General features: G+C 46.8%; 1 protein-coding gene across 10 annotated transcripts in view; it reads left to right on the top strand.

Moving 5' to 3' along the window:
- Positions 1-12,031, top strand: part of LOC112223211 — a 107,150-nt gene that overhangs the window by 53,122 nt on the left and 41,997 nt on the right. For 8 of the 10 annotated variants that reach the window (XM_042305710.1, XM_042305709.1, XM_042305711.1 and 5 more), the window contains 2 exons: positions 964-2,187; positions 3,991-4,083. The exons of 1 other annotated variant lie outside the window; for it this stretch is intronic. In XM_042305710.1, the coding sequence (XP_042161644.1) occupies positions 964-2,187; positions 3,991-4,083 (1,317 nt within the window). The remainder of the gene's footprint in view (positions 1-963; positions 2,188-3,990; positions 4,084-12,031) is intronic. One more of the 10 variants, XM_042305712.1, reaches the window with a different exon arrangement.

The raw sequence follows: 12,031 nt of genomic DNA, 5'->3' as shown, positions 1-12,031 counted from the left end.
GCTCTCGAGCGGCTAGATGTTCCTTACCATTCGGTCATCAGATTTACCACCAATGCTTCTTATAGGACACATCACTGCACTCTATACTCCTCTGTAAACTGGTCATCTCTGTATACCCGTCACAACACCCACTGGTTGATGCTTATTTATAAAACCCTCTTAGGCCTCACTCCCCCCTATCTGAGATAGCTACTGCAGCCCTCATCCTCCACATACAACACCCGTTCTGCCAGTCACATTCTGTTAAAGGTCCCCAAAGCACACATCCCTGGGTCTCTACTCTTTTCAGTTTGCTGCAGCTCGCAACTGGAACGAGCTGCAACAAACACTCAAACTGGACGGTTTTATCTCAATCTCTTCATTCAAAGACTCAATCATGGACACTCTTACCGAAAGTCATGACGGATTCATGTGATGTATTGTTGTATCTACCTTCTTGCCTTTGTGCTGTTGTCTGTGCCCAATAATGTTTGTACCATGTTTTGTGCTGCTACCATGTGGTCCTGCTGGCATGTTGTGTTGCTACCAAAATGTTGTCATGTGGTGTTGCTACCATGCTGTGTTGTGATGTGTTGCTGCCATCATATGTTGTTGTCTTAGGTCTCTATTTGTGTAGTGGTGAGTTAGGAACTCCTCCCACCTGCTTGTCTAGGTCTTAATTGATGAGTTTGGAACTCCTCTCACCTGGTTGTCTAGGTCTTAATTGATCAGTTAGGAACTCCTCTCACCTGGTTGGCTATGGCTTAATTGGTCACTAATTGAAAGAAAATAACTTTTTCAGCCCTGGTCTAAACGTTAGTCAGTCGATTGATTGACTTGTTGACTGGTTGACTGGTTGACTGACTGATTGGTTGACTGACTAATTGGTTGACTGACTGACTGGTTGACTGGTTGACTGAATGATTGGTTGACTGATTGACTGGTTGACTGATTCATTGATTGAATGATTGATCATTCCTCTAGATCCATGAGCGTCTGGAGGAGTTGAGGTCCATGCTGGGATGGATGTTGGTCCACTGGAGAGACCAGAAACACCAGAGGAGTCAACGCAGGAATAACGAGAATGAACCTAATGAAGATCTTATCGACTCTGAGCCCCCAACAGAGCAGACTCCTGGAGATAATATCTACTCAAAGACCACAGTAGAGTCCACTAGAGACAACATCTACTCAGAGACCACAATAGAGTCCACTAGAGACAACATCTACTCAGAGACCACAGTAGAGTCCACTAGAGACAACATCTACTCAGAGACCACAGTAGAGTCCACTAGAGACAACATCTACTCAGAGACCACAGTAGAGTCCACTAGAGACAACATCTACTCAGAGACCACAGTAGAGTCCACTAGAGACAACATCTACTCAGAGACCACAGTAGAGTCCACTAGAGACAACATCTACTCAGAGACCACAGTAGAGTCCACTAGAGACAACATCTACTCAGAGACCACAGTAGAGTCCACTAGAGACAACATCTACTCAGAGACCACAGTAGAGTCCACTAGAGACAACATCTACTCAGAGACCACAGTAGAGTCCACTAGAGACAACATCTACTCAGAGACCACAGAAGAGTTCACTAGAGACAACATCTACTCAGAGACCACAGGAGCAGATATCAACACAGCCTTTTCCACCCACAGTACCCCTGCTCAGCCAGAGACCCACAGTACCCCTGCTCAGCCAGAGACCCACTTTACCCCTGCACTGAGTGTCTTTGAGGACAGACTGAGGAAAATAGACAGTCTGTACTGTCCCGCAACAGACCAGCAAAGTTGGAAGGACCAAGAGGATGGCTATCAGGTGATGAACAGCAACACAGGGCCTCTAAGGGGCCTCACCTCTCCCCCAGAGACCCACCAATCCCCCTGCCTGGTCTTAAAAGAGCCCAGCAGCCCAGCCCTCTGCCTGGGGGGCACCATGAGCCTAGGGGGCACCTCAGTCAACAGCAGCCCTAAGGTTAGGCTGGGGGGCCAGGGGGTTCGCCTGGGGAACCAGGGGGGAATGGTCTACCTAGGGGGCACTGTCAAGAACAGCCCTACCCTCAGCCTTGGAGGCAGTGTGGACCTGGGGGGTACTGTCAACCTCATCCTCAGCTTGGGGAACCAAGGAGACAGTCATGTGGAGGTGATGGAGGCTAATCTTAGGGTGGGTGAGGAGGAGAGCACAGAGCCTGTCCACAGGGTAAGAACCACAGACCTCCTCTCATATATATCTACCTGACTGTCCTGACCACTCTATACCTACCTGACTGGACTGTCCACTCTGTACCTACCTGACTGTCCTGACCACTCTATGCCTACCTGACTGTCCTGACCACTCTGTACCTACCTGACTGTCCTGACCACTCTGTACCTACCTGACTGTCCTGACCACTCTGTACCTACCTGACTGTCCTGACCACTCTATACCTACCTGACTGTCCTGACCACTCTGTACCTACCTGACTGTCCTGACCACTCTGTACCTACCTGACTGTCCTGACCACTCTATACCTACCTGACTGTCCTGACCACTCTATACCTACCTGACTGGACTATCCACTCTCTACCTACCTGACTGTCCTGACCACTCTGTACCTACCTGACTGTCCTGACCACTCTGTACCTACCTGACTGTCCTGACCACTCTGTACCTACCTGACTGTCCTGACCACTCTGTACCTACCTGACTGTCCTGACCACTCTATACCTACCTGACTGTCCTGACCACTCTGTACCTACCTGACTGTCCTGACCACTCTGTACCTACCTGACTGTCCTGACCACTCTGTACCTACCTGACTGGACTATCCACTCTCTACCTACCTGACTGTCCTGACCACTCTGTACCTACCTGACTGTCCTGACCACTCTGTACCTACCTGACTGTCCTGACCACTCTATACCTACCTGACTGTCCTGACCACTCTGTACCTACCTGACTGTCCTGACCACTCTCTACCTACCTGACTGTCCTGACCACTCTGTACCTACCTGACTGTCCTGACCACTCTGTACCTACCTGACTGTCCTGACCACTCTATACCTACCTGACTGGACTGTCCATTGTCCTGAAACACTGTTTCAACCCTCTGTATTTGTTTCAATCATAGCAGTGGGTGTCCACTTCCACATGCCCTTCTCAGCTGTTTCCAGCTATCCTTTCTTGCCTTAATTTCCATACTTTCTCTTTTCTACCTCTCCCTCTCTCTTTCTTTCTCTCTCCCTCTCTCTTTCTTTCTCTCTGCCTCTCCCTCTCCCTCTCTTTTTCTCCCCGTCTATCTCTCCCCCGTCTCTCCCTCTCTCTTTCTTTCTCTCTCCCTCTCGCTCTCACTGTCTCTACCTCTGCCTCTCCCTCTCCCTCTCTCCTCTACCTTTTCTCCCCTGTTTATCTCTCCTGACCCCTGTACCTACCTGACTCTCTCTCTACCTCTCTCTCTACCCCTCTATCTCTGAGAGAAAAATATTCTCGCTCTCTCTCTCTACCCCTCTCTTTCTCTTCCTACCCCTCTCTCTCTACCCCTCTCTCCCTCTCTCTCTCTCTCTCTCTCCCTACCCCTCTATCTCTCACTCTATACCCCTCTATCTCTATCTTTCTCTCTCCCCCCGCTCTCTCTCTACCTCTGCCTCTCCCTCTCTCTCTTTTTCCTATCTCTCCCCCTCTCTCTCTCTCTCCTACCCCTCTACCCCTCTATCTCTGAGAGAAAAATACTTCTCTCTCTACCCCTCTCTTTCTCTTCTACCCCCCCTCTATCTCTATCTTTCTCTCAACCTCTATCTCTCTCTACCCCTCTCACTATCTTCTCTCAACCCCCTCTCTCTACCCCTCTCTCTCTCTCTACCCCTCTCTTTTTCTCTCTCTATCTCTCTCTTTCTACACCTCTAACTATCTCTCTCTCTCTCTCTCTCTACCCCTCTCTTTACCCTCTCTTTCTCTCTCTCTCTCTCTAACTCTCTCTCTCTCTACCCGTCTCTCCATATCTCTCTCTACCCCACTCTCTCTCAGCCACCTAAAACCTTTTGGAGGTGCTGCCAGGGTCTGTGGGAAAATACTCTGGGTAGTTTAAAGAGAAAAATGTATCGCCAGAGTGCAGAACAGGTAAATGGATTAGTGTGCTGAAGCAGCATGCCAAGTCTCTACTACAGTGAGTCTCTACTACAGTGTGTCTCTACTACAGTGAGTCTCTACTACAGTGTGTGCGTGTGCAGATAACCGGAAGCATGCTCTAAAGTGTGTCACAGCAAGGCACCTGATTGGTTCTGTCATCTTAACTGTGATGATGTCATCTTTCATCTGTAACACATGCTGCTAAATGACCCAGTCTTTGGCTGTCCCAAACAACATCCTATTTCCTATATCCTGTACACTGACTATACCTAACATTATGAACACCTGATCTTTCCCTGACATAGACTGACCAGGTGACATCTCCCTTATTGATGTCACCTGTTAAAGATGCACTACGCAGAACGTGCTCCACTGTTTCCTGGTTGCTACATTTCTAATAGTTTGACTAACTTCAGTTTATGTGACAAAACAAGCATGTAGAGTGTAGAGAATCACTGTACCCTCTAAACCACTGTGAATTGTATTTTCCATAACTGTTACGGTTGTCGTAAGAACAGGACCAAGGTGCAGCGGATGTTGAGTTCCACATATTTATTTCAAAGTGACATTTTTGAAAAAACAATAAATCAAATTAATTAACAACTTAAAAACCTCTTGGAACTCTAGGGTTTAGTATTTTCATTCATTTTTTCATTTCATTTCATTTTTGAAAAAAACCGTTCCCGTTTTAAACGGGATATTTTGTCAGGAAAAGATGCTAGAATATGGATATAATTGACAGCTTAGGATAGAAAACACTCTAAAGTTTCCAAAACTGTAAAGATATTGTCTGTGAGTATAACAGAACTGATGTTGCAGGCGAAAGCCTGAGAAAAATCCAATCCGGAAGTGCCCCAGGTTTTGAAAGCGCTGCGTTCCAATGACTCCCTATTCAGCTGTGAATGTACCATCAACGAGCTTACGCTTTCTACGTATTCCCCAAGGTGTCTACAGCATTGTGACGTAGTTTTACGCATTTCTGTTGAAGAATAGCCGCAGGCGGCCACATTGCGTAAGTGGTCACATGGTGGCTCCGAGAGAGATTCTCAGGTAAAGTGCAGAGGTAGCCATTACTACAATCGGTCCTAGAGAAAAATTAATTGTCCCGACGGATATATTATCAAATAGATATTAGAAAAACACCTTGAGGATGGATTCTAAACAACGTTTGCCATGTTTCTGTCGATATTATGGAGCTAATTTGGAAAAAATTTGGGAGTTGTGGTGACCGCAATTACTGGGAGATTTCTCAGCCAAACGTGAAGAACAAACGGAGCTGTTTCGCCTACAAAAATAATATTTTGGGAAGAAGTGAACTTTGGCTATCTACCTGGGAGTCTCGTGAGTGAAAACATCCGAAGTTCATCAAAGGTAGATGATTGAATTTGATTGCTTTTCTGATTTCCGTGACAAGGTTGCCTGCTGCTAGCAAGGCATAATGCTATGCTAGGCTATCGATAAACTTACACAAATGCTTGTCTAGCGTTGGCTGTAAAGCATATTTTGAAAATCTGAGATGACAGGGTGATAAACAAAAGGCTAAGCTGTGTCTCAATATATTTCATTCGTGATTTTCATGAATAGGACAATTTTCTAGGGATATTTATGTCCGTTGCGTTATGCTAATTAGTTTCAGGAGATGATTACGCTCCCGCATGCGGGTTTGGGTGCCACAAAAGGTCGTGACTATGTGGTGCACATGCACAAACACAAAATATAATATACCACAAACACAGGTGGGAAAAATAGCTACTTAAATATGATCCTCAATTAGAGACAACGATTACCAGCTGCCTCTAATTGGGAATCATACAAAAACCCAACATAGAAAAAATAACTAGAACACAACATAGAAATATTAAACTAGAATACCCCCTAGTCACGTTACAATAACCAAACATATTGTATATTCAGCTGTGCGAAGTGTGAAGAAAATGAAAGAGACACAAAAACTAAACTTAAACACGGGAAGCATAGAAATGTGCCCATAGAACTGATCTACAGCTTCCCGTAGACCTGATCTACAGCTTCCCGTAGACCTGATCTACAGCTTCCCGTAGAGCTGATCTACAGCTTCCCGTAGAACTGATCTACAGCTTCCCGTAGAACTGATCTACAGCTTCCCGTAGAACTGATCTACAGCTTCCCGTAGAACTGATCTACAGCTTCTTCCAATGAGATTGACATATTTATAACCAATCACTTGGTCGGGTCGCACAAAAGGTTCATATTTCCTCTTTAAATCCACTTCGATCCATGTAGATGAAGGGGAGGAGACAGGTTAAAGAAGGATTTATAGGCCTAGAGACTATTGAGACATGGATTGTGGATGTGTGCGATTCAGAGGGTGAATGGGCAAGACTAAAAATGTAAGTGTCTCTGAACAGGGTTTGGTATGCTCCTGTTTTTTTTTTCACGCTCAACAAATTCCCATATCTTTATCCAAGATGGCGTAGCAGTCAGACAAAATAAAGGTATTTTGTCCTCGTCTTGTCCCAACATTAAAACACTCTCCTGCAACCCGCCTCACCCAATGTGGTCGCGGATCTGTTTTTTTTCGAAAGTATTATTCACCTGAAATTCAGAATCCCCCAACAGAAGCTATCCGGCTCACTAGCTACTAGTCAGCTAACCACTGCTAGAGGTCATCAGCTAACATTTAGCTCGGAAAGCTCTTGCCAGTTTGTACAACGTGACCCCTATGATCACTTGGCTACGCATGCCTCTCTCTAATATCAATATGCCTCGTCCATTACTGTCTTATTTCACTGTAGAGCCTCTAGCCCTGCTCAATATGCCTTAACCTACCATTTAGTTCCACCTCCCACATATGCGGTGACATAAACTGGTTTAAACGTCTCTAGAGACAATATCTCTCTCATCATTACTCAATGCCTAGGTTTACCTCCAATGTACTTACATTCTACCATACTCCTGTCTGTACATGATGTCTCTCACACCCAGAGACCTGCTCCTTTTACTCTCTGCTCTGAAAGCACTAAACGACCAGTCCTGACAGCCTTTAGCCGTACCCTCATCCTACTCCTCCTCTGTTCCTCTGGTGATGTAGAGGTTAATCCAGGCCCTGCAGTGCCCAGCATCACTCCTATTCCCCAGGCGCTCTCATTTGTTGACTTCTGTAAATGTAAAAGCCTTGGTTTCATGCATGTTAACATCAGAAGCCTCCTCCCTAAGTTTGTTTTACTCACTGCTTTAGCACACTCTGCCAACCCGGATGTCCTAGCCGTGTCTGAATCCTGGCTTAGGAAGGCCACCAAAAATCCTGAAATTTCCATCCCTAACAATAACATTTTTCGACAAGATAGAATGGCCAAAGGGGGCGGTGTTGCAATCTACTGCATAGATAGTCTGCAGAGTTCTGTCTTACTATCCAGGTCTGTACCCAAACAATTCAAACTTCTACTTTTAAAAATCCATCTTTCGAGAAACAAGTCTCTCACTGTTGCCGCTTGCTATAGACCACCCTCTGCCCCCAGCTGTGCCCTGGACACCATATGTGAATTGATTGTCCCCTGTCTATCTTCAGAGCTCGTGCTACTAGGTGACCTAAACTGGGACATGCTTAACACACCAGCCATCCTACAAACTAAGCTTGATGCCCTCAATCTCACACAAATGATCAATCAACCCACCAGGTACAACTCCAAATCCGTAAACACGGGCACCCTCATAGATATCATCCTAACCAACTTGCCCTCCAAATACACCTCTGCTGTTTTCAACCAAGATCTCAGCGATCACTGTCTCATTGTCTGCATCCGTAATGGGTCTGCGGTAAAACGACCACCCCTCATCACTGTCAAACGCTCCCTGAAACACTTCTGCGAGCAGCCCTTTCTAATCGACCTGGCCCGGGTATCCTGGAAGGATATTGACCTCATCCCGTCAGTAGATGATGCCTGGCTATTCTTTAAAAGTGCCTTCCTCACCATCTTAAATAAGCATGCCCCATTCAAAAAATGTAGAACCAGGAATAGATATAGCCCTTGGTTCTCTCCAGACCTGACTGCCATTGACCAGCACAAAAACATTCTGTGGCGTTCTGCATTAGCATCGAATAGCCCCCGTGATATGCAACTTTTCAGGGAAGTTAGGAACAAATATACACAGGCAGTTAGGAAAGCAAAGGCTAGCTTTTTCAGACAGAAATTTGCATCCTGTAGTACTAACTACAAAAAGTTTTGGGACACTGAAAAGTCCATGGAGAATAAGAGCACCTCCTCCCAGCTGCCCACTGCACTGAGGCTAGGAAACACTGACACCACCGATAAATCCACTATAATTGAGAATTTCAATAAGCATTTTTCTATGGCTGGCCATGCTTTTCCACCTGGCTACCCCGACCCTGCTCAACAGCCCTGGCTCCCCACAGCAACTCGCCCAAACCTCCCCCATTTCTCCTTCACCCAAATCCAGATAGCTGATGTTCTGAAAGAGCTGCAAAACCTGGACCCCTACAAATCAGCCAGGCTAGACAATCTGGACCCTCACTTTCTAAAATTATCTGCCAACATTGTTGCAACCCCTATTACTAGCCTGTTCAACCTCTCTTTGGTGTCATCTGAGATTCCCAAAGATTGCAAAGCTTCCGCAGTCATCCCCCTCTTCAAAGGGGGAGACACTCTAGACCCAAACTGCTACAGACCTACATCTATCCTATCCTGCCTTTCTAAGGTCTTCGAAAGCCAAGTTAACATACAGATCACCGACCATTTCGAATCACACCGTACCTTCTCCGAGTTCAGTATGTCAAATAGGAGGGCCTGTTGTCCGGACCTCTGGCAGTCTCTATGGGGGTGCCACAGGATTCAATTCTCGGGCCGACTCTTTTCTCCGTATACATCAATGATATCGCTCTTGCTGCTGGTGATTCTCTGATCCACCTCTACGCAGATGACACCATTCTGTATACATCTGGCCCTTCATTGGACACTGTGTTAACAAACCTCCAATCGAGCTTCAATGCCATACAACACTCTTTCCGTGGCCTCCAACTGCTTTTAAATGCAAGTAAAACTAAATGCATGCTCTTCAACCGACTGCCCACACCTGCCCGCCCGTCCAGCATCACTACTCTGGAAGGTTCTGACTCAGATTATGTGGACAACTACAAATACCTAGGTGTCTGGCTAGACTGTAAACTCTCCTTCTAGACTCACATTAAGCATCTCCAATCGAAAATGAAATCTAGAATCAGCTTCCTATTTTACAACAAAGCATCCTTCGCTCATGCTGCCAAACATACCCTCGTAAAACTGACCATCCTACCGATCCTCGACTTCAGCAATGTCATTTACAAAATAGCCTACAACACTCTACTCAACAAATCCGTTTTGTCACCAAAGCCACATATACTACCCACCACTGTGACCTGTACGCTCTCGTTGGCTGGCCCTCGCTTCATACTCGTCGCCAAACCCACTGGCTCCAGGTCATCTACAAGTCTCTGCTAGGTAAAGCCCTGCCTTATCTCAGCTTACTGGTCACCATAACAGCACCAACCCGTAGCATGCGCTCCAGCAGGTATATCTCACTGGTCACCCCATAGCCAATTGTTCCTTTGGCCACCTTTCCTTCCAGTTCTCTGCTGCCAATGACTGTAACAAACTGCAAAAATCACTGAAGCTGGAGACTCATATCTCCCTCACTAGCTTTAAGCACCAGCTGTCAGAGCAGCTCACAGATCACTGCACCTGTACATAGCCCATCTGTAAACAGCCCATCTATCTACCTACCTCGTCTCCATACTGTATTTATTTATTTATTTTGCTCCTTTGCACCCCAGTATCTCTACTTGCACATTCATCTTCTGCACATCTACCATTCCAGTGTTTAATTGCTCTATTGTAATTACTTCGCCACCATGGCCTATTTATTGCCTTACCTCTCTTATCTTACCTCATTTGCATATGCTGTATATAGATTTTTCTACTGTATTATTGACTGTATGTTTGTTTATTCCGTGTGTAACTCTGTTGTTGTTTGTGTCGAACTGCTTTGCTTTATCTTGGCCAGATCACAGTTGTAAATGAGAACTTGTTCTCAACTTGCCTACCTGGTTAAATAAAGGTGATCTGGCCTACCTGGTTAAATAAAGGTGATCTGGCCTACCTGGTTAAATAAAGGTGATCTGGCCTACCTGGCTAAGTAAAGGTGATCTGGCCCACCTGGCTAAATAAAGGTGATCTGGCCTACCTGGCTAAATAAACGTGATCTGGCCTACCTGGCTAAATATAGGTGATCTGGCCTACCTGGCTAAATAAACGTGATCTGGCCTACCTGGCTAAATAAAGGTGAAATAAAAAACAAGTAAAAAATGTGTATCATCACAATATTAGGAAGGTGTTCCTAATGTTTGGTATACTGAGTGTATATTCCCTACATAGTGCACTACTTTAACCAGGGTAGGGAATAGGGTGCCATTAGGGACACATATTCTGTTAGCAGAGGAATGCTGCATGAGGCTCTCTGCCCTGATAACCATTTGCACTAACAATCTCACAATATGAAACATAATTGTCCAATACTGTCAACTTTCTAACCCTGTCTCCTCTTCCTCTCTATCACTGTCTCTTCTCCTCTTCCTCTATCCCTGTCTCCTCTCCTCTCCCTCTCTATCCCTGTCCCTTCTCCTCTCCCTCGCTATCCCTGTCTCCTCTCCTCTCCCTCTCTATCCCTGTCTCCTCTCCTCTTCCTCTCTATCCCTGTCTCTTCTCCTCTTCCTCTATCCCTGTCTCCTCTCCTCTCCCTCTCTATCCCTGTCTCCTCTCTATCCCTTCTCCTCTCCCTCTCTATCCCTGTCTCCTCTCCCTCTCTATCCCTGTCTCTTCTCCTCTCCCTCTCCATCCCTGTCTCCTCTCCTCCCTCCCTCTCTATCCCTGTCTCCTCTCCCTCTCTAACCCTGTCTCTTCTCCTCTTCCTCTATCCCTGTCTCCCTCTCCTCTCCCTCTCTATCCCTGTCCCTTCTCCTCTCCCTCTCTATCCCTGTCTCCTCTCCTCTCCCTCTCTATCCCTGTCTAACCCTCTCCTCTCCTCCCTCTCTATCCCTGTCTCCTCTCCCTCTCTAACCCTGTCTCTTCTCCTCTTCCTCTATCCCTGTCTCCTCTCCTCTCCCTCTCTATCCCTGTCTCTTCTCCTCTCCCTCTCTAACCCTGTCTCCTCTCCCTCTCTAACCCTGTCTCCTCTCCCTCTCTAACCCTGTCTCCTCTCCTCTCTATCCCTGTCTCCTCTCCTCTCTATCCCTGTCTCCTCTCCTCTCTATCCCTGTCCCCTCTCCTCTCTATCCCTGTCTCCTCTCCTCTCTAACCCTGTCTCCTCTCCTCTCTAACCCTGTCTCCTCTCCTCTCCCTCTCTAACCCTGTCTCCTCTCCTCTCACTCTCTAACCCTGTCTCCTCTCCTCTCCCTCTCTATCCCTGTCTCCTCCCCTCGCTCTCTCTAACCCTGTCTCCTCTCCTCGCCCTCTCTAACCCTGTCTCTTCTCCTCCCTGTCTCCTCTCTTATCTCCGCCCCTCCTCTCCTCTCCCTCTCCATTCCTATCTAATATCCTCTCTCCTCCTCTTCCCTCCTCCCTTCTCCTCTCCCTCTCCATCCCTGTCTCCTCTCTATCCCTGTCTCCTCTCCTCTCTATCCCTGTCTCCTCTCCTCTCTATCCCTGTCTCCTCTCCTCTCTAACCATGTCTCCTCTCCTCTCACTCTCTAACCCTGTCTCCTCTCCTCTCCTCTCTAACCCTGTCTCCTCTCCTCTCACTCATTGAAGAAGATGTTCTGGGTGTCCACTGTCAGCCCCCTATGCATGTAGCTCTGGGGCCACTGCAGGTCCACAGGGTCTCAGGGCCGGAGGAAGAAGAACCCTGTCTCCTCTCCTCTCCCTCTCTATCCCTGTCTCCTCCCCTCGCCCTCTCTAACCCTGTCTCCTCT

Source organism: Oncorhynchus tshawytscha, linkage group LG24, assembly GCF_018296145.1.
Source record: "Oncorhynchus tshawytscha isolate Ot180627B linkage group LG24, Otsh_v2.0, whole genome shotgun sequence".
Classification (NCBI taxonomy): Eukaryota; Metazoa; Chordata; class Actinopteri; order Salmoniformes; family Salmonidae; genus Oncorhynchus; species Oncorhynchus tshawytscha.
The sequence above is the reverse complement of the archived record's forward strand: the minus strand, read 5'-3'. Positions and strand labels throughout refer to the sequence as shown.